Source organism: Lactuca sativa, chromosome 3, assembly GCF_002870075.4.
Source record: "Lactuca sativa cultivar Salinas chromosome 3, Lsat_Salinas_v11, whole genome shotgun sequence".
Lineage (NCBI taxonomy): Eukaryota > Viridiplantae > Streptophyta > Magnoliopsida > Asterales > Asteraceae > Lactuca > Lactuca sativa.
In genome coordinates this window covers 237,981,833-238,007,101 of record NC_056625.2, presented here as the reverse complement: position 1 = coordinate 238,007,101, position 25,269 = coordinate 237,981,833, and the positions used below count along the sequence as shown (strand labels likewise).

At 36.6% G+C, this 25,269-nt stretch overlaps 1 protein-coding gene across 2 annotated transcripts; it reads right to left on the bottom strand.

Annotated features, from left to right (window-relative positions):
- Positions 1-7,161: 7,161 nt before the first annotated feature.
- Positions 7,162-9,593, bottom strand: LOC111883216 (B3 domain-containing protein REM8). Of its 2 annotated transcripts, none has more exons than XM_023879558.3 (6): positions 8,893-9,593; positions 8,480-8,783; positions 8,208-8,389; positions 7,870-8,104; positions 7,690-7,769; positions 7,162-7,520 (listed from the first exon to the last, which is right to left on the bottom strand). In XM_023879558.3, exons 1-6 carry the CDS (start codon positions 8,950-8,952, stop codon positions 7,281-7,283), a joined length of 1,101 nt encoding a protein of 366 aa, XP_023735326.1. In that variant the 5' UTR covers positions 8,953-9,593; the 3' UTR covers positions 7,162-7,280. The 2 variants fall into 2 exon arrangements, with proteins under 2 accessions (XP_023735326.1, XP_023735327.1); XM_023879559.3 differs by having other exon boundaries at positions 7,708-7,769.
- Between the last annotated feature and the right edge of the window lie 15,676 nt (positions 9,594-25,269).

The window sequence follows — 25,269 nt, the reverse complement described above, 5'->3', positions numbered from 1 at the left end:
TATAAGAGAATTTTTATACCCTTATTGGAGCCGTAAATCCTGAGACGGAGTACTTTAAAGTTTGACCACGCTCAGAAAGTGATAAATAATTATGTATTTTGTTTCATGTATCCTCAAGGTCAACATAAGTAAAATCCCAGAGATAGCTACCCCAAGCGAAGCTAACAAAACAAAAAAAAAATTGATTATTATATAAATTATAACTTTAATAAAATAGAACTTTTAACGTAAACAAAATATACATGTTCCAGAGATCCAAATTCTCAGCCAAAAAAAACCAATCTTGTGGCACCCGATCATTAACTTCTTTACCCAAAAAACTTTCACACAAAATGTATATCAAACATACTCTAACTGCATCAACGTCGTCAAGTGCTAGGAATGTTCGATTTAAAATTAAACGTTTCAGATCGCCGATTTTCACCGAACTATTAGTATGGTCCGGAAATAGCCGTTCACGCAATAAACATCTTTTTTTACTGCTTATTAATTTTTCTGACCCTTTTCTCCCAATGTTTTTTGGATACTCCCCAAAATTGAAGCCGGTAATCAAACAAAACTCTTCCGGCCCATAAACCATTTTCGTATTGCCTACTCGAAAATATAAACGTTTTATTCCATCTGGAGATAAAACAGGGTCCGACCGGATCTAATGAAGGAACATTTTATGAAACAATAATGCGTCCCCTTGTAAACGAGGGACATCAATAAAATAACCAAAGACGGTATCTCTGAAAATAGCACGTCTGGCATCATCTAAAACTTCAAATACTTCCCATATGTTACCGCCAGAGCCTTTTAAGTTCGCAAAGGCATTCGTATTCATTAAACTAAAATCATGCTGCAAAAAAAACACAAAAACAAATTAGATAACTAAAAAATATTTTTTTTTTAAATATATGATTACGAACTGCACTAACTACATAAAAAATTAGTAATGCAAATACAATTTCTTAATTACTAATATATATATATATATATATATATATATATATATATATATATATATATATATATATATATATCCGATATAAAAACAATAACATACACATATATAAACAATTTTCCAAGTTATACAACAAATATATTTACGATAGAAAACAATATCATACATAATTATATAAACATTCTATTAAACAAATTTTCAACTTAAACGACAAATATATCAACGACAAATTTTCAACTTAAACAAATTTTCAACTTAAACGATAAATATATAAACAATTTTTATCTTTCTAATTAAAACTAACATTTTATAACCATATAAACAAAAAAATTTAAAAATAAAACGACAACCAAATTAACAATTTTGCAAGTTATACGACAACTTTATACAAATTTTCAACTTACACGACAAACACAAACAATTTCTAACAATATATATACGACAAATTTTCAACTTATACAAATGTTATACTTATACGACAAATATATATACAAACGACTATTTTGCACTTTATATAAACAATTATACGATAAGAATATACAAGTTTTCAGGTTATACAACAACTAAAAAAACAACAAAAATAACAAATTGTAAACATTATCTACGCACTCTCTACTTGTCTCTACTTGCATTTAAACTTCAAGTATACTAAAAAAATATTAAAACTATCAAACACAACAAAATTACCCTTTTTTAACACTAAATAATACAACAAATGATAAAATAAAAAATAAGTTTAAATATTAAAAGAGTTAAAATCTAACCATATTTGCGGGATTGTTGACATAATCCTCCCTTTTCTTCAAAAACTAGTCAAAATTCCGAGAGAAGCCCAAAGTTAGAGAGAGTTTTTGTGTAGAGAAGGGTGAAAAATGAAGAAATAAAACGTTTATATACTCAAAATCGAGGGTATTTCGCAGATGGGAGCCATTTCGCAGATGGACCTTCTCATCTGCGAAAGTACAAGCACCTAAAGCACAGCTGTGCTTTAGGTGCTTGTACTTTCGCAGATGAGAAGGTCATTTCGCAGATGGGACCTTCTCATCTGCGAAATTGCTGGCTATTTTTGTAATTTCGATTTTTTTTGGCTATTTTTGTAATGCAATTAGTGTAAATGGCTATTTTTGTCATTTTCTCCCAAAAATATGTTTAATTTCTATTATACCCTTTTGTGTATATGATCCTATGTATTAGGGTGCATCATTTTAGTCTAAGTGGTTCATAATATAATCTAGGGATGAGCAAAAGGACCGAATCGGCCCGAACCGGACCGGACCGGCGGTTCTATTGGTTCCCGATTCCTACCAGTTCTTGTTGTGTCTTCAAATGTTGGAACCGCTCCTTGAAAAATAGCATCATACGGTTCCAGTTTTTGCCGGTTCTACCGGTTCCAGTTATATCGGTTCTGGTTCCTACCGGTTCCCAGTTCCAAAAATCCACAAAAATAACGTCCCGGTCCCGGCCCGACCGGTTCCATCGGGTTCCGGTTCCGGTGCCGGTTCCGGTTCCGGTACCGGTTCCGGCCGGTTCCCCGGTCCATATGCTCATCCCTAATATAATCCTACGGTTATAAACATGGTTCTATAGTTCTATGAATATAAAGTGACCTACATTGATCCTTCAACTGCTGTTTTCTTTCTACTTAAAGCACATGAAGCCCCAGTACGAAAATTGGAGTGCGCACAAAATCGTTTCCATGAAGGTCACTAGGTCAATCGAGATTGAAAGCTTCCCAAATGTGAAGTTTAAAGCTGCGAGAGTGTAACGACCCAATTTTTCACGTCCAAAAATTTCGTTTTTAAAACATTACTTTAAAAAACATTAATAATTAAAAACATTGTTTGATCAAACCACATCACAACGTAAACCATGTCTAAAAGCCAAATCATACAACCAATCAAAATATCAGAGTATAAATCCCAGAGAAATCTCGTAAATGTGGAAACCAGTGTGTGTGCATGATGTGCTGCTACCGCGCCAGCTCCTTCCCCTTTGATGAAGAGGTACCTGAAACCAAAACTGTAAACTGTAAGCACAAAGCTTAGTGAGTTCCCCCACTGTACCACATACCATATAATCACATAACATACATATATTGTTAGGCATATCTGGGTGCCCGACCTACCCCTTCGGTCCTCTCGACCGGACGTTGCCTAGCATACATGGGTGCTGGCCTCCCCTTCGGTCCTCTCGACCGGATACTGCCTAGCATATCTGGGTGATGGCCTCCCCTTCGGTCCTCTCAACCGGATACTGCCTAGCATATCTGGGTGCTGGCCTCCCCTTTGGTCCTCTCGACCGGATACTGGGGAACTATTTCTCCCCTCTACTACTACCACATAACATGTATCACAATATCAGAATCTATCTAACATGGCTGAGTATGACTACCCCTTCGGCCCTACCGACCGGATATCTCGGGGACTATCTCCCCCTACTGTCACTAGCACATAGCATCATATCATACTAGCACATAAACATAACACAGGTAGTAGTAATCCCTAGATGAATATCAACGAGACAATCATCTACATACAACTCCTACTGGTGGGCCAGCATTGTGGCCATAGACCCACCGCTACTGGAAGGTAACTCACCTCGAAGTAGCTGCTGATCTGATCGGGAACTGACTGTCTACTGCTGCTGCTGCTGCTCCGAAAATTCTCCGGCTGTAATTCCCACAACATACTCAATCAAACACTGCTAACTGTCCTTTGGGTAAAATGACCATTTTACCCCTGATCATGCCCTAAGTCAAAGTCAGAGTCAACTTTCAGTTGACCCGACTCGCCGAGTTGGCTCGCCAACTCGCCGAGTCCCTGTCCAATCGATTGACCTGGATCCCGTCTCTACTTGTCGAGTTAGGCGTTAACTCGACGATTTCTCCTTCCAAACTGATGTTCAAGTCCTTCATCCTACTCGTCGAGTTTTATGAACAACTCGCCGAGTTCATCTTCATCCGATGAACACTTATGCTGCAACTCGCCGAGTTGTATGAACAACACGCCGAGTCTGATCTTGATCTAAGGAGATTGCCTTGAACTCGCTGAGTCAGGGCATTGACTCGCCGAGTTCCTTCATGGATGAGTTCGGCTTCCAACTCACTGAGTCACACCCTGTGACTCACTACTCTACTCGACACAACGAAAAGGGGAAACGACTCACTACGCTACCATGCAGTCTCTAAATGGTCGATTTTGCTTGAATCCAGCTTATGCTATCCACATATTTGGGTTCCTAGAGCATGAATAACACGTAAAGTTTCCAACTTTACGTGTAGATATTCACCAATGAGGGTTTTAGGGCTCAAAATGCACCAAAAGAGTAGATCTAGGGTGTACATGCAACATGGGTCCATAAAGGCAGTAGATCCAAGCTCCTGGAGCTCGATCTCACCTAGATCTAGAAGTTACCCAGCTTATTACGAGTCCACAAGCATACATAAGCTTGGAAACGGATCAAAAAGGGCTTTAATGGAGCCATAAGTATGAAAACATGGGGGAAACGAGCCATACCTTAGTGAACACTCTGAGATTGCTCAAAGGTGCTTGACCTCCTCTTCTTCTTCTTGATCTCCTCTCCTTCTCACTCCAAAGCTTCAAAAGAACACACCAAAGGCTTCAAACTCACAAGAACAAGGGCTAGAACATATGGAGAGCTTCTGAGGGTGAAGGGGGCGGAGTTGGGGCGCAAATGGTCATTTAAATAGGGTGCAAACCCTTGGAAATTAGGGTTTCATCAGACAGCGCAGACTCGTCGAGTCCATAATATGGACTCGCCGAGTCGCTAACTTAACCGCGTCCCAAGTCTCGTCTCTACTCGGCGAATTGGGGAGTCGGGCCTCCAACTCGCCGAGTCCAAGGCAAAAATACAAAATACTCAGATAAATCTTACATACCAGGAACCAGGTGCTATAGAGAGGATCAACTTGTGAAGCCTACGAATTCACCCTCGCAGACTTGCCTTGTTTGAATCCTAATGACTGGATCGTTCTCTACAACATGTTGCTGCGAGAGAAAGATAAGTACGAGCCTGTTATGTCCCATCTCCAACTTATGATCAAGTCATATATTCAATCGGTTGGATCGGTGGATGTGGACATTGCCACTGTTTTGAAGAAGAATCTGACAACCATTCCTAAGGAAGCTCTAAAGACTTCGAGAAATTAAAGCCAGGGAAAATATGCAAGGAAGGATGGTTCGTAGTGTATCAGTCCAGAGAGCGAACAGAAGCTGACTTTCGCAAGTCTTACTTCTATCTCGAAGACAAACATATCTACAACACTGTCTGTCTAGAATTTATATTAGACTTAATCACTAAGTTCAAGGGCAACCACAAGGACGATGTCAAGTGCTTTTCTAATATGATATTGTGGTACATTCATGTTCGCAAGATGCTGCTAAGCTTTATTCCGAAAATCTACGAAGTGCAGAAGCGAATCATTGGATGATAGGCTACAGGCTCAACTGACGCAAAGGGGGAGATTGTAGAATATTAAAGTTTTGCGTGATTGGACTTTGTTGTTAGTTCTTTTTTGTAAACGGGTTGGGTCTATCGTCCCGTATTTAATTCTAGGGTTAGAGTATATATGGTGCATGTATTCATCTTATTTTAGTTAACTGTTTTATCGACCTTGTAACCCTAGCACGCCTCTATAGTTGAAATTCTTCATCGAGTTCATCAAAGGAGTGACCTTTAATCACTCAGCCTTTGTTTGATTATCTTTGTGTTCGTTATTTACTTGTTTGAATCTTATCGATCATTAAGGATTTTAATCCTATCATAATTGAATATGTGTCAACGGAAGTAGATGGAATTACTCAAAGATCATGATTATGAGATTCATTGTCATCCGGGAAAAGATAATGTAGTTGATGATGCCTTGAGTAGAAAAGAGAAACCAATCCAGATTACTTCTGCATGGATGGGAATTATTAGCCGACCACAAACCCTAAAAGGTTTGGTTTTCGTAAACCTTAAGGAGAGGCAAAAGCAGGCCAAAATTTATAGATATGGAATGAGCATCTAGGGTTTGATCTCTAGTTCCCTATTTATAAGCGCCTAGTTGCTTTTTATCAAACTAACTGCCTTTTGTTGAATTCGCCTTTGGACTGTTCAAATTAATTAAAAAGAATTTAAGTGATGTAAACATTATGAATGAGTTTTTTCAAGGAAAATAACCATTTTTTTCAAATAATCATTTTCTCCGTAATGCACTCATTATGGAATATTGTTTTCTAGACTTCCTTTTCCATTTTTTTCAAACAATTCTCTCTATTTTATTTTTGGGATTCAGAATGCCCCGGTCCGGATTTGATCTTTAAATTTTAGAGTGTTTTTTTTATATATTTTTATATTTTATTATTATTATTATTTTTAAAAAACTATCCCTATTTATGTCTGAAATCTCCATTTCAAAGTGTTTAATGTCATCGTTTTTCAATAAAATGTCTTATTTAATGCACTAATATCATATATAATTCATACTATTATGTTTGCTTAAGTTTTTATTAAATTTAAGTAAAAAAGATTTTTTTCCGAAATTACAAAATCGTTCATTGGATTTCAGAATTGTTCTTGAAATTCCGAAGTATTTTTTTTAATAGTTTTGGAACTTTGGAGATTATTACTATATGAAAACCGAAAAACCATAGAAACCTTATATATAGTGAGTTAAAATTTCAATGTTAAAAATTCATTAAAAGCATTCGTAAGTTTTTTTTCTTAGGTGCTTCATCATTAAACAAGGGCGTTAGCTATAAAAAAAATTGGTTGGTCTAAGACCTAAGAGTGTATTGAGAAGTTTCCTTTACTTTTTGTCTTTTATGTTATCCTTCCCTCACTTTTTTCTTTTCCCTACCAAAAGTGAGGGGTTGTAGGAAGAATTTTTCAATTAAATTTTTTCTTTTTAAAAAAAATATATATTTTATATAAATATTATACTTATTTTGTAGGAAATTAAAAACAATAAATTTTGATATATTTTCTTTTTATAGTTTTTAGTATGTATATAATTTAATAAATATTAAAAAAACTAAAAAAACACTAACCAATCACACTAAGAGAGAGAATAGATGACTTTTTTTCTCTCCCTTTTCCCACACTCACAATATGATGTTATAGGGTGGGAGAACATTTCCCTCGTTCCTTTCCCCATCACCGACCTAATTTTAAAGTTTAAGCTTTGCCAACTAAGCGTACGAGAACACAACATCTTAGGAAATTAAGTAGGAAAATTTAAGTATATATGACATTTATGGCAACTAACCAAACCCATCATTAGCAACAAAAGACTAACGATACGAAACTACGAAAGCCTAGCTACCTTTAAAATTCATTTTGCAAGTAAATTAAAGTTTACTATGGGCTTTTTCCCATTGTCGACGACCTCAATTTTGAAACAATCTCCTTCCTTCAATCCATTTGCAACGGGGAATTTTTTCCAAGCTATATAATAGCCCCTCTTATTGTTCCTCAACTCGACTGTCCATAACCTTTCGTCTTCTGCGTTTTTGAGGATCATTATTTTCTTATTCATTAACCCATTGAACGTGACAAATTCTTGTGGCAGATACTACAAAAAACACAATTCTTAATTAGCAAGAAGTTTCACAAACTATCCCCTCCGATAAAGTCGTTAATTTTGCAAGGGTTTTCAATTTGTTTTTGTAGCTTAATTCCCGACAAAATGACCTTCTTTCTGATATAGATAAAAATTATATACTATATATTTTTTCAATTACCAGATATGATTTTCGTACGTTGTAGGACTTCAATTTGCCGATAAGGTACCGGCGGCCATCTTCTTCAATAGGAGTCAAACCTCCAATATAAAATAAACAAAATAATTATGACTTAAATATATGGATCAATTTAAAGACTTGATAAACTAAACACAAAAAAAAGAAAAAGAAAATACGTACAAGAAAAGCTGACGACAGGAGGCTTGTTCTTCTCTTTCTCGATTAGCTCAAACTTTAATGCATCACCTACCTTCAATTCATTCGCAACCAGAAAAGCTCTTAGACCGCATCCAAGAAGAAAACATCTCTCATCTTTTTTGTTCAGCTGAACTTTCCATGATCGATCTTTATCGTCTACAATAATCATTTCTCCAGTTTTCAAACGACTTCGTTTCGCAAAGTGAAGAGGAAGTTGCTGGAAGTAATTTGAAACACCATAGTATGTAAATGATTAAAATGAACATATACATGGTATTTCGCTTCATAACCATAAGACTTAAGGGTTACATAGAAGTTACAAGAAAGAACTTTTTGAAGCAAGTAGGCTTCAGAGTCGAAATAAAGTATGGGTGATCTTTAAGAGTGGAACTAGTTGCCTTCTTTATTGTTGAACCAGTCTCCTTCTTTACTTGAAATTTTTGTTGGTCTTGAGATGCATAATCGTTCCTCTTGTGTTTTTTAAGGTTCTTCGGCTCTTTCACTATGTCATACAAAAGATGGAAGTCAAACTCCAAATATATATTTCCGTATGATATGCCAAACCATAAAACAGTAACGACAGAGAGCTTACTATGTGTACGGATCGTATCAGATATTGTGGGAGGCTCTTCTACCTCCATTTCGTCCGATATATCTGGGTATTGTCTTTCACATGTTGATTGGTCAAACACCAAAAAGTCAAAATTCATGCCTCCTTTATGTTTGAACACAATGAAATCGAACTCTTGAACTCCATTCTCTCTAACAAACCTCCTCCATCCGTCACCGAAGACCCCGTCGTCAATGTCAACGGACCATTCATGACGCCCACGACTCAGTGTCGCTTTCGAGCATCTACCACAGTTCAGTTGCGTCAAGAAAGAACTTGGAAGCGACTGCAGGAAATGCATATATATAACTCAATATGTCAGAGGAAAGAAGAAGTGCGTATAAATGACTGGAAAATGAAAAGTGTAAAAGGGAGTGACGAATAAAAGTGCTTACGAGGTCAAATTTGAAGCCTGGAGCGATGAACTTGAAGAAATGAGTAGAAGGATCTGCCATGGTTGTTTTGACGGAGTTATACTGTGATTGTTGTCACATACTCACATACACTAATATTTGCTTCAAAAAGAGTCTATATTCGTAATTAACGCAGAAAAGTGTAGACGTAGATGTAGCTTTACATTTTGACTATACGTATATCAATACTTTTATAAGAATGCTCGCTTCAATAAAAAAAGAAAAATAAATAAATAAATAAGAAAAATAAATAAATAAATAAATAAGTTCCTCAATGTAAAAGCTCTTTTGACTTTTAAAGCTAAATCTACTTATAAGGCCTTCTCATATGTTCATCACGAGTCATCTCGTGGTATACGTGGACTACAACCACGACCGTGCATACCATCCCGACCAATCGTGGTCAATCGTACGTGGTTGTATTTGGGCGTTGTGTGTTCCACGAAATCAAATGGAAAAATCTATTGGTTGATGTTTGCAACGGCTAGTTTTTTTGCAACGCAATTTTTTGTTTTTTTTTCTTTTTTATCTTTCAAACATATTAAACTTTTTCTATAAATACCATATTTTTATTAAATATACTCACACAATTTCTTCTTTCTTTTCTCACAAAATCACTCACTTCTTTTGCATTCTTCCAAAAACAATAGCTCTGAAAAGGATGAACTGGTCAAAAAAAAAAAAAAAAAAAAGAAACCTTAGCACGAGCATGGGCAGCGGCTTTAGAAGACCCAGTAACGTCACCTAATTTTTGGATAAAGGTTGGAAACATTTTCGATGATTTAATGGGTTGCCAAAATTGTAGTGTTGATGAAATATGTTCGAAGTATCGTGATATGAGAGTTAAATGCATTGAATTCAATGGTATTTATAACTTTGTTATAAACAACATACACGAAGATAACCTGTTTGTTATGACCATGAACCAATATAAAGACACGAAACACATACCGTTTAAGCACGTCAAAACTTGACGAAAATAAAGAAAGTGCCCAAATTTTAGTGAGTAAAAATAAGATTTAAAAAGTAGTTTTAAGTTGTTTGTGGTTGCATTTTTTTAGTTTTTTAATGTTGTTTGTTTTAAATTAATATAATCTTGTTTCATTGAATAAAAAACTAGTTTAATAAAAAAATATGTTTTATTGTGTTTTTGAATTAAATTTAATTAAAAAAATGTGTTATTGTGTTTTATTGTATTTATGAATTAAATTTAAATAAAAAAAATGAGGTGGAGTGGTAAGTTAGTAGGTAGATATCACATGTTAGTGGTAGGAGAATGTGGTGCTGATGTGGCACCCATCACATATGTGGTATATAATGGATATAACGGATGGTCTAATATCATTTCATATCCATCTCAACCTGACATCATATAGAAAATTATGTTTCTATATTATAACATATTAAAATATTAAAAGTAGAAAAGAAAAAAAAATAATAATAATACGATTGGCTTACCATGTCATACCCCCCCCCCCCCCCCCCCCCCCGAGTTAAGGAATAGCCACCTAGACGATAACGAAGTTGTTTAGTCCCGTACCGTATGGCTTATCATGTCATACCCCTCCCCCCCCCCCCCCCCCCCCCCGGAGTTAAGGAATAGCCACCTAGACGATAACGAAGTTGTTTAGTCCCGTACCGTATGCTTTTAGTATGTATATGGATGCTTATTTAGCAACACTTTTCCAAAATTATAAAATTTAATTTATATACTAATTAATAAATTAATGGGCAACTAAATAAACTAATAATTATAAATAAGTTTTTCAAATAGAAAAACATTTTTTTTAGAAAAATAACAACTTTCTCTGGAATGCCATTATTCTGGAGTATTATTTATATTTCAGGTTATTTATTTATTTATATAAATTCAAGCAGTTCTCTTGATCTTTTTTGGGATTTCGAATGCTCCATTCCTGATATGATCTTTAATTTTGGAGTTATTTTTTAGGTTTTTCCAAAAAAATTATAAAGAATTAATGCTACTTATGTTCGAAATCAACATTTTGAAGTGTTTAATATCACAACTTTCAATAAAATGTCTAATTACTAATATCATATATTGTCTGTATTATTATGTTCGTTTTATTTTTTGTTTGATTTAAATAAAAAATGATTTTTTTTCTTGAAGTTATGAAATTATTCATTGGATTTCATGTTTATTCTTAAAATTTCAGAGTTCTTTTTTTTCCCGAAATCTGAAATTTTAGTTCAGAATTCAGATATTGATATGAATTCAGTTTAAAATGTACATTCTTTTCAGAGAAAAGTATTATTTTTTTTTCCGAAATGCCCATTTTGGACCAAGTGGTTATTTTTGCTAAAAATATTTTTTTGGTTAGTTTTTTCTCAAATACACATTAAAATGTTGATAGATGACTTAATTTTTCTTCGTTAAAACCTTTTAATTAATTAACATCCAGTTTGTGTAATTAACTAATTCAAAAATAGCTTCGAATTATTCTATCATAACATGACAAATTAATATACTAATTTCTCCTAATTTTCTTTTGTCACTTAATTGTTCAATTGAGTCTCAAGGATAACCCAACATGACCCTATCTATATATTTTATAATAGAAACATTTTTCTAAGCACCACTTAATTTGAAACTCTTTTGTCTTTTTATATTTTCAAATGACTATATTTCTAAGCATCACATTCATTTGAAACTTCTTTGTCTTTTCATATTCTCAAATGACTTTTCAAATGGCTTCTAAGTAATTGATTTAGAATTAAACACCAAACTTGTTATATAAACTCTTACAAGTAAGAAGGATGTCATAAGAAAATGAAAAGAAAAAATTTCAATAGGTATAATTCTTTTACAACGTATTTGCAGTGATGGAGTCCCTAAAAGAACTCTACAAGTAAAGGTTGTGGATGAATGTATCATTTTTTACTCATAGTTTGATCATGTTATATTTTTTTTCCACTAGTACAATTGAGACCATTCAAAATCATATGTTTAGAGATATTTTGTTTTCTCAAACCATACCATTCAAAATCATATGTTTAGAGGTATTTTGTTTTCTCAAATCTTACTGATTTGAAACCTACATAACTTTTTATATTCCTTAATTAATAACATTTATAATTTTTATAAATTTCCAATAATTTTTTGTATTCTCTTATTATATATGTAGTTATATTAGTATATTTTTCTTACAAAAAGTCGTCATTTGGTTGAAGATATTGTAATTCAAATTTTTTCATATAGTTGGAGCATTCACGATCCAAATATGGTGATTTAAAGAAATGGGTTATGTCACATTAATGGTAATTGTAATAAGATTTTTTTCTTTCAACAAAACGAAATGAAGCTTTTATATTCTTTCTTTATATTCAGTTTCTCATTTGATCTTTATATGTGATTTGTGTGTATTACTCAATCTTGAATGTGACTCTCCAAACATCAATGTTTTGCTTGGAATATCTTTTTGATTCTTATTTTTCAAGAAAAACATTTTGATTATAGGTTAGTGAAGAATTGTCATCAAGTTTCTATGGTTGAATGACGTTAAATGAAGAAAGAAGATTCAGAAAACGTATAAAGGTTTTTTTGTTTGAGCAAAGTAGACAAATGTTAGTTTTTTCTTTTAATTTAAATGTATATTTATGTAACATTTTTATTTATATATTCAACCACCCAATGTTCTTATTTATTTTATTGTAGTTTGTCTATTTTAATTATGTTTATTTTCTATTACTTTTTGTTGGGTTATCCTATACAACATATTTACAAGACAATATTTAAAAGATAACATAATTTTTAACATTTGATATGTAATTATGATTGACTTATCATGATATGTTATTCATATGAAAGTAATTTGTCACACCCCCAAACCTATGATGGCATAAACGTTCGGGGTTCATGACTTTCATGTATTGTATCATAACATAATGAATAATAGTGATCAAAGCAACACAACCATCATAATTATAATTGGGATTATTACATTGTATCTGAATGTTGTTTGTTTCAATTCCCATTTACATAATGACAAAATGAGTGTAACGCTGAAACGTCCATCCTCACAACTTTGTAATTATCTTGCTTAACGATTCCTTGAGAATACAAGTAGTTTGAAAAAGTGTCAACAATTAAGTTTGTGAGATCATAAGAGTTTGTATGAAGAATTGTAAGCTTTTCCTCGTAAGATGATAGTGTTCGTTTCCGGAAAATCCAATATTTTCCTTAAAAATGAGTTGTAGTCTTAGAAACCCTAAGACCAATTTAATTTATATAAAACCATTTGAATGTATGTTTCCCCGTGCTAAATGTATCGATGATCATGAAAATCAATTGTAGTCTTAGAAACCCTAAGACTGAAATGTATAAGTATTTTTATACTTAAAATAGTAAAATGTAGTTTTATTCTTATATAAAACCATATGAAGGTAGGTTAGCCCCGTAAAACAAATGTATTGTTAATACCACATGTGAGTTTTTATAACCATGCTAATGACATAGATGGCAAGTCGCGACGTTCTTCAAGCGTCGAACTGTTATGACATTTGTCACCCAAGACCTGTCAGTCTAACTGTAGCTAACAATTAGGCTGTGAGATCGTTAGTCCCATATAGATCTATACACACGTATCACGCTCTCTTACGAGAGACTCTGGTTATAAAACAAGACTTTCGTAGGTCTCTGGTAGATATGGTGAAGACAATATCTCACAAATTTGTATTAATAGGTTTACGTATATTGTAATGAAAACCCTTTTGTAAGTGGAAATATTATATTTCCATAGTAAATGCATAATGTAAAATAATTATACCTTTAAATAATTATTTGTTCACCTCAAAAATATTAAAATAGTGTTAATGACCCATAAACTATACCAGATTATAGTTTATCCTATATGCTTTGTTGAAATGAAAACCTTTGTATGTGTAATGATCACTTTACCATGATAATAAAATAGTAGAAAATAACTATATATATGTTTTTATATAATTATCAACCTTGTTCAAAATGTTACAATAGTGTTAATGTCCTATAAACTATACCTATTATAGTTTGTTTTATATATATATATATATATATATATATATATATATATATATATATATATATATATATATATATATATATATATATATCATCTAAGCCTGTTAGACTCTCTCTCTCTCTCTCTCTATATATATATATATATATATATATATATATATGTATATATATATATATAGAGAGAGAGAGAGAGATTCTAACAGGCTTAGATATTCATAAATAATAATTATTTTATATCAACCACAAATAAGTGAGTCTTTAGTATGAAAATGTCCATTTTTCTAGTTTTTGACTTTTCTGTCCATGTTTTTAGAAAAATTATAGAAAAATCATCGTAAGTCGAAATTTGGATCCGTAAACTCTTAGAGCTAAGAAAATGAGTCTACTTTGTCCATAATTTTTACTCTGATCTTAAGTGGTTCCTAACCAGAGTAACAATGTTCATTTTCACAGACTGGTACAAAAATATTCTGAAATGATAAGCAATTTTGTAAAAATCACCATAAATTGTAGAAAAATCATATGAACATGTACAAGTAGTCCTTAAAAAGGTATAGACCTGAGCTATTTTAATATTGTATTGTTTGAAATATATTAAGTTTAATAAGGGTAAAACAGCTCGTGAATAGACCACAACGTTTCTATGAATAAAAAATGAGGGGTATGAACTCACCTTTGGGTGTTTTGCTTAATGAAGGAAGGTTGGTGATGGAAAGTTCAAGTCAAGAACACTTTGAAATTTTGAAGATTCTATGAATAGTAAAATATGAAATGTGTGTAAATGGATTGAAACTTGTATAGAAGTATGTAGAATCACTAGTAGATCACGAAAGGACTTACCAAAAATCGAAGAGCTAACTTATAAAGGATTTTCCTTTAAGAAATTGATGAGTTCTTGACAGAATTATGGAAGAAGAAGGAGGTTGAAGATGATGAAGTGAGAGGGTGAAGGGGCCATAACTTTTAAGGGGAGAAGATGGTAGGTGGTGGGTGGGTAGAGTGATTTATGAAGGGTAGTAAATGGGGGAACATGGATTTAATTAAAGGTGATCTACTTTTCGGATTAGTAGTTAGCTAATTAAGACAAGAGTACATCCTAATTAACTAGCGATTTTTATAAAAATAAAATTCAAACCTTTATAAATCCTAGCATTTTTATAAAATGGTGGGGGTTTTATAAAGAAAATAGAGTTTAAAAGGTGTATAAAATATTTAATTTGAATTATAAAAATTCAAATTATTATAACAAACATTGTTATCATATAACAATATGTTATATGAATAGTTAGGTTAATTTCCAAGTTTTTTTCGTTAAGTTTTGGTGTTTAGATAGGCATAGATTATGTCGTATTTGGTGACGAATTCACCAAAAAGTTGTATTTGTAGCCTTTGTTATGATTTTGCCACGTAGTGTTAGGTAAGGGTGCGCATCAAACCGCCCACACCGCACCAAACCGCACTGCATAATACGGTTTAGATCTTTTGTGGTGCGTATAACACCTGGTATGTTTTCCTCAGTATATGTATTTTTCTTTGGGACTCGACGAGTTGGAGGATCAACTCATCGAATAGGGTCGTGGCTGCGGACATTTTAAGTGACTGACTCGACGAGTCGGGAGACTGACTCGGCGAGTAGGTGCTGGATAAGTGAAACCCTAAATATGAGGGTTTGCACCCTATATAAACAACTTAACTCAGCCTCACTTGTCCCTAACACTCTCTTGAAAGCTTCATATCGAACCCTAGCTGTTTGTGTGTGAGTTAAGGCCATTTTTGGTGTTCTTGTGTGGATTGTAAAGCTTGGAGGGAAGAAAAGAAATCGAGTTGGGGCTTGTAGATCAGGAGATCTTACTTCATTTTCAGCAGCTTCAAGGTATAATGCCCTTGTCTTGACTCATCTATGTGTTTATTCATCTTTAACTTGGGATCTCTATGGATTTCTAAGTCATTTTTCGGATTTGGAAGTGTTGAGTGGGTTTTGACTTCAGATTTGGGCCTTAAGAGGGGTCTCATGGCATAAAGGTGCCAACTTTAGGGCCATGAGAGCCCCATGCACATTGTAGGACACTTTATATGGATTTTTGAGCTAAAAACCCCATGCATGTGCATCAAGTTTGGAACTTTATGTATAAAATGGACATTAGGAGGCCAGATATATGGTTTTGGTGTGTTAGACCTCATTTAAATCGACTGTATGTAATTGGTCAAGGTTAGACTTGGAGAGTTGTTCTTGGAACTCGACGAGTCGGTGACCATTGTGCACCAAACCCTTTCGACGAATGGGTAAGTGTTAGGAAGAAAGTCCCTTGTGGGTTTAGACACGAAAAGGGACCTGGAAGCCATGGGACTCGGCGAGTGGTATGAGCAGACTCGGTGAGTCCATAGCAATCTCCCAATCTTTGAAGATGGACTTGATAAGTTGTTGATACAACTCGGCGAGTCATAGATTGGACAAGTTCTTAAGTTGGAGATGAACTCGACGAGTTCAAAAAGGAACTCGGCGAGTCGGATAAAGATGGTCCCGACGTTATGATAGAAGGAGAACCCGTAGAGTTTTTGCTAGACTTGACGAGTGGAGCTAGGGTTTTGTGTGGGATTAGAGAAGCATGGACTCGACGAGTTGGTAGGCCAACTCGGTGAGTCAGGTCAATTGAATGTTGACTTTGACTGAACTTGGGCTGACCCTGTTTAGGGTTGTATGTGATGTGTGTTGACATGAAGGTTGTCATGTAGGGATCAAGGAGTCATTGGGAGTCGACTTGTGCACCGAGGATAGTTTAGACACTGTACGACATTGAGGTGAGTTACCTTCCAGTAGGGGTGGGTCTAAGGCCACAATGTCGGCCCACCAAAAAGGGGTATTTAGAAGATAATGGTCTTTGTGATAATTATCTTGGTCTGGTTATGTGTTGGTTATGAGGTTTATCTGGGTAGTATGTTATGTGTATGGTAGGGTAAGTTTCCCTGACAGTGGTCCTTAGGACCCAAGGGTAGGTTAGTACCCGGATATGCCTGATTGTATGCTTAAATCTGTTGATTGTATGCTAGTATTAGGGGGTGAAATAGTCCCCAGTTATCGGTTGAAAGATACCGACGTTGACTACCGGTTGAAAGATACTGATGATGGTTACCGGTTGAAAGATATCAATAAAGGTTACCGGTTGAAAGATACCGATGAAGGTTACCGGTTGAAAGATACCGACGATATTGTATGGTATGTGGTATGATGGGGGAACTCACTAAGCTTTGTGCTTACAGTTTTGGTTTTGGTTTTAGGTACCTCTTCGTCGAAGAGGAAAGAGTCGGCGGTGTAGCAGCGCATCACACACACACACATGTTTCCGCAAGAAGTTTTTGGGATTGTACTCTGATTTTCAATACTTATGATGTCATGGTTTGAAATACAACATTATAATTTTGTAATGGATGTTTTATTGACAATGTTTTGGTAAAATGTTTGTTAAATGCGTTAATTCAAAAATGAAATTTTTGGCCTTGAAAATTGGGTCGTTACAAGTTGGTATCAAAGCCCTGGTTTGAGGGATTCGGACATACCCTCAGGGGTGTTTGGACTCAAACCGAGGGACTAAAAGATATTTCAAGGAAAAATGGTTTTCTAAAGTCTAAACTGAGAAATTTTCAGAAAGATGAAGTGTGTGATGCGTGTGACCGGACGGGCTCAAGTAAGTTTTCCCCAAGATAACCATACTTGTTATGTTATGTTATGTTATATGGTTTTGATTCAGAAAACTGCATGCTAGAATAGGACTAAGGATCTAGGAGGATGCTTTGTGTGCCTGATATATGATTCTGAGAATTGCATGTTAGTTAGGGCTAACGATCTAGGAAGGATGCCTTATGTGCCTGTTGTATGAGCTGTATGCTAGGACTATTTAGTCAGCAGTAGGATGGCCTGTGTAGGTTATGCCTGGTTTGGTTACTCAAGGCACAAATGATGCTTGCTTTGTGCTATGGGGGTTCTGACCAGCTTCAACTAACTAAGGAGCGGATATGTAACAGTATATGCAAGCTAGTTAGGGGGAGGTGGTGGGGACTCCTAGTGTAGCTGATGGCGGAGAGTAGGTCGGAGAGTGCCCCAGGGAAGCCTATGATGAGGTTAGTGGAAAGGGTATCGGTAAAAGGGACTTGGTGAAGTCGAAGCAATTCTTGAGGAAAATACGTATAGATGTAGAAGGTAGTATGGGCCTGTCACACCCCAAAACCGGAACGGCGGAAACGTTCTGGGGTGGATGACGTCATGTCAAGTATCACAACACATGCATTATAGTAATCAAAGTACAACAAAACATTGCATTAATAGTAATAGTTGTACATGGTTACATTACAAGGTATTAAATAATACAGACAAATGTAATAAGAACAACATGGTACTAAGCTATCTTCATCAACAGCTCCGGGGATGTACCTGTCTAATGCTGACCTGAGAATACAAGTTATTTGAAAAGCGAGTATCAGCATTTTTACAAATGTTGGTGAGTTCATAAGTATATAGTGTCATTTAGTCAAATAACGTTATGAAGTAATAGTTTAAGTGTTTACAGTGCATTAGAGTTCTTTCCAGAAAATCCTATATTTTCTTTAATAAAAGCAGCCTTCTACCAAGACTGGTCAGTGTTATGTGGTAAAAAGTAGTTTTCCCTTAATTACTATCATTATCAAAATATTGAATTTGATTATTAAAGAAGGCAAGAGACAGCAGGGAAATAACATATGCCTCAGCAGTGAGGACTGCTGACTAAGGCAAAGGAATCATAGACTCCAGGAGTGTATCGAACGAACGACACGCCTGGTTCAGTCTAACAAGTCATGACTCAGACCCCAGAAGGTACCAAATGAAAGGCACAGCTGGTAAGGTCTAATACAGTAAATACAGACCGCAGACAGTATCAAATAAAAGATGCGTCTTGCAAGGTCAAAACAGAGAAAACAGACCCCAGACAGTATCAAATGAAAGATACGTCTTGTAAGGTCAAAACAGAGACAACAGACCCCAAACAGTATCAAATGAAAGATACGTCTTGTAAGGTCAAAACAGAGAAAACAGACCCCAGACAGTATCAAATGAAAGATACATCTTGTAAGGTCAAAACAGAGAAAACAGACCCCAGACAGTATCAAATGAAAGATACGTCTTGTAAGGTCAAAACAGTGTGACTCTGAAAATGAATTACCAGCATACAGTGTAAATTGCTGGCGAAATACCATTACCTTAAGGCCATGAATTATAAGGTAACCCAGGATACTCGTAACCATACTGACTAGAGTACCAGACGCCCTACAAGCGTCTAAAATATGACATTTGTCACCCGTTGGCTTGGTAGGCCGGGACTGTAGCTAGCAATCTGGGTGCAGGGGTGTCAATCCCGTATAGATCTATACACACAATGTCTGCTCTCCCTACAGGAGATTCTGGTTACCAACTAGACGACGGAGAAGGCCATGTCCTGAAGATGCATCCCAAATAGTGGGTAGAGACTTCCAAATAGTGGGTAGTGTGTTTCTGATGTAAGTGCTGAACTAGAGGTAGAGACTTCCAAATAGTGGGTAGTGTGTTTCTAATGTATGTGTTGAACTAGAGGTAGAGACTCTTAACTGAACTAACTAGAGCATTCCTGTATGTCCATACTCATATACATCATATATAACTAATGAATCAAACGACCTTCGGACAGCCATCCGATCCCACCAGACCACATCTCAACGAAGAAAAGGAAATAGGGCAGACGAGCCTTCCTAAGTCTTCCAATCATTACTTATATGTACCTATATAAGCACATACATACATCTAACTACGACTGAGTGTGTATCAAGTAGAAGTGATTCTTGTGAAGTAGGAGTGTCTAACAAGTGAAGTAGGAGCGGTCGCAAGTGAAGTAGGAGTGTCGAACAAGTATAAGCGTATCACGAAGTAGAGACGACAATAAGTGAAGTAAGAGCGTCTATCAGGTATAAGCGACTACAAGTATAAGTGAAATAGGGACAATAACAGGTATAAGCATATTACGAAGTGAATGCGTTATCAAGTAGGAGTTTAAAATAATGAAAACGAAGCAGTGGTAACTAACAAGTATAAGTATACGACGTGAAAGAAAAATTCGATGAAAACCTCGGAAAAGCCTTTGTACTTAGGAAAATCACATTTGTTATTCTTTGTAAACCAGTTTGAAATGATTTTAGATAAAACAGTATAAATAAGAGTTTTGAAACAAATGAAAACCTCTTTGAAACCATTATAGTGTCCTACTCGGTAAAATAGTGTACAGTGGTAAAATCTTGTGCATGCGGGTTATCAATCACATGTGATTGATATGATATCTGGCATGTTTAACTTGTATTCCCCCCTGTAAAACATGTAAAAACATTTAAAAGGTTCATTCAGGGGTATGAACTCACCTGGTATAAGTAGGTCCAACGAAGGTGCCGTTTGGGCGTTCGGTGTCACGTAAAGACCCGAACACACTCAATGACCTATTTAACCTATGATAACATATGTTCACATACAATTCGTATATTTAATACTAATTAAACAAGTATACGCACTCTAAGGAGCGGAAAACACTTTGGTTAAGATTTTGGGGTGTCCCGGGTAGCGTCTAAAGGTGTGTATGGCTTAGGAATGGAGTTTACTCTCCAAGAGAAACCTCTTATTACTTAGTTTACGGCCCAGGGACTACTCACCATGAGTTTACGGCCATAAACTCATGGTGAGGGGGTTCTAGTGTGTTTTAAGGCTCTATCTTGTTAGTGGAATTTTTCTAAGTCCAAATCCAAAAGGCATGAGTGAGTTTAAGGTCTTTAAGGGCTTCATTAGGGAGTTTACGGCCCAGGGACAACTCCTAAGGGAGTTTACAGCCGTAAACTCCTATGCCTTGAGTTAAGTGAAGTTTTAAGCCCCTAATACTCTCCTAGCATTTTATAGAAATAGTCTAAGGCCATTTGGGGAATAACAACCATTATTTTGGCATGTTTGAAGGTGTTTATGGCCTTGACGCAAGTCTGGGCTGTAAACTCCTTTTACCCCTTCATTTCCTTGTGTTTAAATGATCTAAACCCTAAATGGTATGCCCCTAATTTATGTATGAAGTCCAAGGGTGTTTTAGGAGTGTTTTTGGGGCTTTTTGACATGTTTAAGAGGTGTTTACGGCCTTGGCATATGCCTGGGCCGTAAACTCTCTTTTACCCCCTAAAATCATTTGATTTAATGTTTAAACACTCCTAGGCAAATCCCTTAATTTATTTCCAAGCCATTAGGGACAAGTTTGGGTCATTTTAGCCTTGATTAAGGGGTTTACGGCCTAAGGAGGAGCTTAGGCCGTAAACTCCTCTTTCACAGCTTCTATGTCCGATTTCTAAGCTATAAACATGAATCAATATGTTTAGAACAAGCTAGGATAAGCGGACTTACGATTTGGAAGCGTTTGGTTGCGGATTTGGGGCGATAACGGGTCTAGAGAGAGAGAGTATAAAGAGAGTGTAAAAAGTCTCCAATGGACTCCACTCACCTTTATATAGGGCTTCGAGTCGGGGCTCGGTGGAATTTTACCCGATACTGCCGTTGAACGGGGCTTTTGGTCGCACCCGATTTAGTGGTCGTAATAATAAAACTTAACATTTTCCAAATAAATGGAAATGTGTGTTATGTGTTTTTATTTCCTTTTATCACAACTTAACGGCATATTAAATGTAAACAAATGGAATGTTTATTAAATTGACGACCTTTAATTAACGGAACTTTTATAAACTGGAATATTCCGTTAACGGAACTTTGACATGTTTAAGAGGTGTTTACGGCCTTGACATATGCCTGGGCCGTAAACTCTCTTTTACCCCCTAAAATCATTTGATTTAATGTTTAAACACTCCTAGGCAAATCCCTTAATTTATTTCCAAGCCATTAGGGACAAGTTTGGGTCATTTTAGCCTTGATTAAGGGGTTTACGGCCTAAGGAGGAGCTTAGGCCGTAAACTCCTCTTTCACAGCTTCTATGTCCGATTTCTAAGCTATAAACATGAATCAATATGTTTAGAACAAGCTAGGATAAGCGGACTTACGATTTGGAAGCGTTTGGTTGCGGATTTGGGGCGATAACGGGTCTAGAGAGAGAGAGTATAAAGAGAGTGTAAAAAGTCTCCAATGGACTCCACTCACCTTTATATAGGGTTTCGAGTCGGGGCTCGGTGGAATTTTACCCGATACTGCCGTTGAACGGGGCTTTTGGTCGCACCCGATTTAGTGGTCGTAATAATAAAACTTAACATTTTCCAAATAAATGGAAATGTGTGTTATGTGTTTTTATTTCCTTTTATCACGACTTAACGGCATATTAAATGTAAACAAATGGATTGTTTATTAAATTGACGACCTTTAATTAACGGAACTTTTATAAACTGGAATATTCTGTTAACGGTAACGAGGAAATGTAACGGAACAACTTGGGTTGTCACATCATCCCCCCGTTAGAGGGAATTTCGTCCTGAAATGCAGGTCTAGGCAAGGAAGTAGGTATGAATGGCCAAGTAGAGGTAAGAGAGTACTTCCTATACGGTTTGCCCTCGCATTCCCAAGTGAACTCTAGTATGTGTTTGTCATTCCAACAGACCTTCACGTACGGGATGCGGATTTCGTCTCGCGTAGCTAGTGGGTTCCAACTGGTGTATCTACAAGGTTAGGGTTCTCAATGGATTCTATCAAGATGAGTGAGGCACGAAGAGTGATGTCGGGAGATCACATATCAAGTCTAAGAAGTGGATCGACCGGTGTGAATCTTGTGGTATATCCGAAGGTAGTAGCGGCCTGAAAAGGGTTGGACCAAGTCTCCATGAGAATTCTCAGATGGTCCTAAGCTCTCGGAATGGTAGAGTTTTTCAGTACTTAGAACATAGTGTACTTCTATGGCAAGATCATCACTGGCGTGACCGCCATTCTGAAGTTCCTAACGTTCTCACTCGTACTGTGTGTGTAGTCCTTCAGGTTGGTCCTTAGGAAGCTCGGGTGGTCTTTGGTCTCGCATTTCCTGTCAACTGGCTGATAGAGACTTTCTAGATTGTTGAGTGGGTTGCGTGACTATGGTTATTCGTTTGCTATAGAGTGTCTATCTCAAGCTTGTGCAAAATGAATTTGCACCAAGGGATCTTGAGATACGGAAACCCTGCAGGTCAGGGAGATAGGGTTTCACCAGACGAGCGTTGGACTGTCTCAGGAGGTGGTTCTACTATCTCTGCATGAGATGGTATTCGTGAAACACCTAATAGTCCAAGGATTCTCCAAGACTTTGGTTTATCCTAGTGCGGAAAGTGTATGTTCCTGCATAACCCTTCGACTAACACCAAGGCTGGTGTCAAGTCTATAATCTCTTCGGGATATGGGTCATGAGGCTTAATGCAACTACTTTCGCACTTGATCAAGTATTCTTGGCCGCGAAGGTTATCCTGTGGTTCTCGGTATCCTACTGTTCACTTCGGAGAATGTATTTTATCGTCTACAAGACGACGACGGTTTCCTCCATGCGAGAGGGTGGAGGACGATAGGCACTGTTCGTCTATAACAGGGTGGACGAAGTGCATGAGTAGTGCGAGCATCTACTGCAACTACTCTTCCGAAGGTTCTGAGTTTCCTCGGTCTAGGTCAACTCTAGTGAGTATAGGGTCTCATCACTCGGAACTTTACTAGCTCAACCCGCAGTGATTCTCTTGACTCCGGCTCCTATGTTATGGAATAGGGTGAAGGATTTTTCTAAGAGGTTTGTGGTAGAGCTCATGCTTAGTCTAACCACAATTACCGGGTGTATGCAGGCAGTATACAATTGAGGTCGGCAGGATGTTCAGCTGTGCGACTCCACCCCAAACCCACAACCCAACGAGGAACAGGGAATAGGGAGGAAACACACACCTTAAATCTTTTTGATCTCAATTATATGCCACCTTTACTCATATACCTAGTTATAGTGGTCAGTCTCATGAGTTCTGTTCTCTGGGTTCACGATCCTGATGTGCGAGGTGCGAAGGGTCTCCCAGGGGAATCTACAGAGTATGCTTCGGATGATTATCGTCTTCTGAAGTATCTACATTGTCGTTCACTTCGGTGTCCATCTGACTACGAGGGTTCGGTCAATGGCATGCGGTAACCTTTCTTGGGTACTTCGGAAGGTTTGAGATAAGAGGGACGATTGACGGATTGCATTAGGTTTGATTATTTGAGTTATGTTTAGGTTCAGAAGAACCTTTATTTGCCGATATGGCTATGGAGAAAGTTCGTTTTACACAGCACTAGGGATGAACACATGGTTGAACGAAGTCAAACCATGATCAATAGAGTCGTCGAAGTTGGCACACTTCGACATGATAGAAGGTGAGGGTCGATAGAGTCATGTGCCAAACGGGCACACAAGTTCTAGGCGTCTCGGGTTTCGTCCTGTGTATCACTACCGCGGATACTTGGACCGACAGGGTCGACGCGGAACAATAGAGAGTCCTAAGTGTTTCCGAGTAGAGTACCTTTTCATGAATGGATTCTCACGAGGCATTTCTATAACCACCTACATATACTAGTCATGTATAGTTAAGGTGGGGAGGACTGTTGACTGAGCGACTCCGCCCTAAATCCACAACCAAACGAGGAACAGGAAATGAGGCGGCCTTCACTCACTCTAGGTATTTCCATCTTAACTATACATGGCCATAATGTATATGTTTAGCCATTATAGTTTTACCTGATGAATTTTTAAATCTTATAACAGTGCTGCGACTTTCGCCTTACTGGGAAGAATTTACATTTTGAATTAATATTTTATTGTTTTTAGTTTAGTTATCTGAGATCGAGAGACAAACCAAAATCTAACGAGTTCCTTGACGCTTCTCCCTAAGCATTAGAGTTAGGTTCCTCCTATGTCTTTGTTGTTTCCTTCAGTTGGGCAATCCCTTTTGAAGTGTCCAATCGCACCACAAAGACGACAAACTGGATTTGTCGTCATATTGGTGATTGATGCAATACGCTCCACCAGAGTTCTGCATACACGAGCAGTATGCCCCTTCATGTTGCACCTAGCACATAAGAGTTCCCGGCAGGCACCATGATGATGGTAGCTGCACTTGCTGCAGTGGGGAAGGTCTCCTAGGTACGGTCTTCTTGGAGTCGGAAGGGAAGGATTTACAAGAGCATTGGCCGTCTCAGCTCGTTGCCCTTCGGAAGGTCCTTGAGCCGAGGTACTTCCCTCCTCAATCTTGAGTTTTCTCTTTAGTGGGTTCGGTTGAGGTTCTTGGGTGACTGGGTATGAAAGTGTTGGTTGTTGCTGTCCATTGCCAGGATTGGAAATCCTGAC

Bases quoted from the DNA above. Each gene is read 5' to 3' on its own strand.
- LOC111883216 (XM_023879558.3), bottom strand. From the start codon at position 8,952: ATGGCAGATCCTTCTACTCATTTCTTCAAGTTCATCGCTCCAGGCTTC. The intron at 8,390-8,479 runs GTAAGCTCTCTG...TGTATGACATAG, and splicing joins TGATACGATCCGTACACATA to TGAAAGAGCCGAAGAACCTT. The intron at 7,521-7,689 runs GTAATTGAAAAA...TGTTTTTTGTAG, and splicing joins ACGTACGAAAATCATATCTG to TATCTGCCACAAGAATTTGT.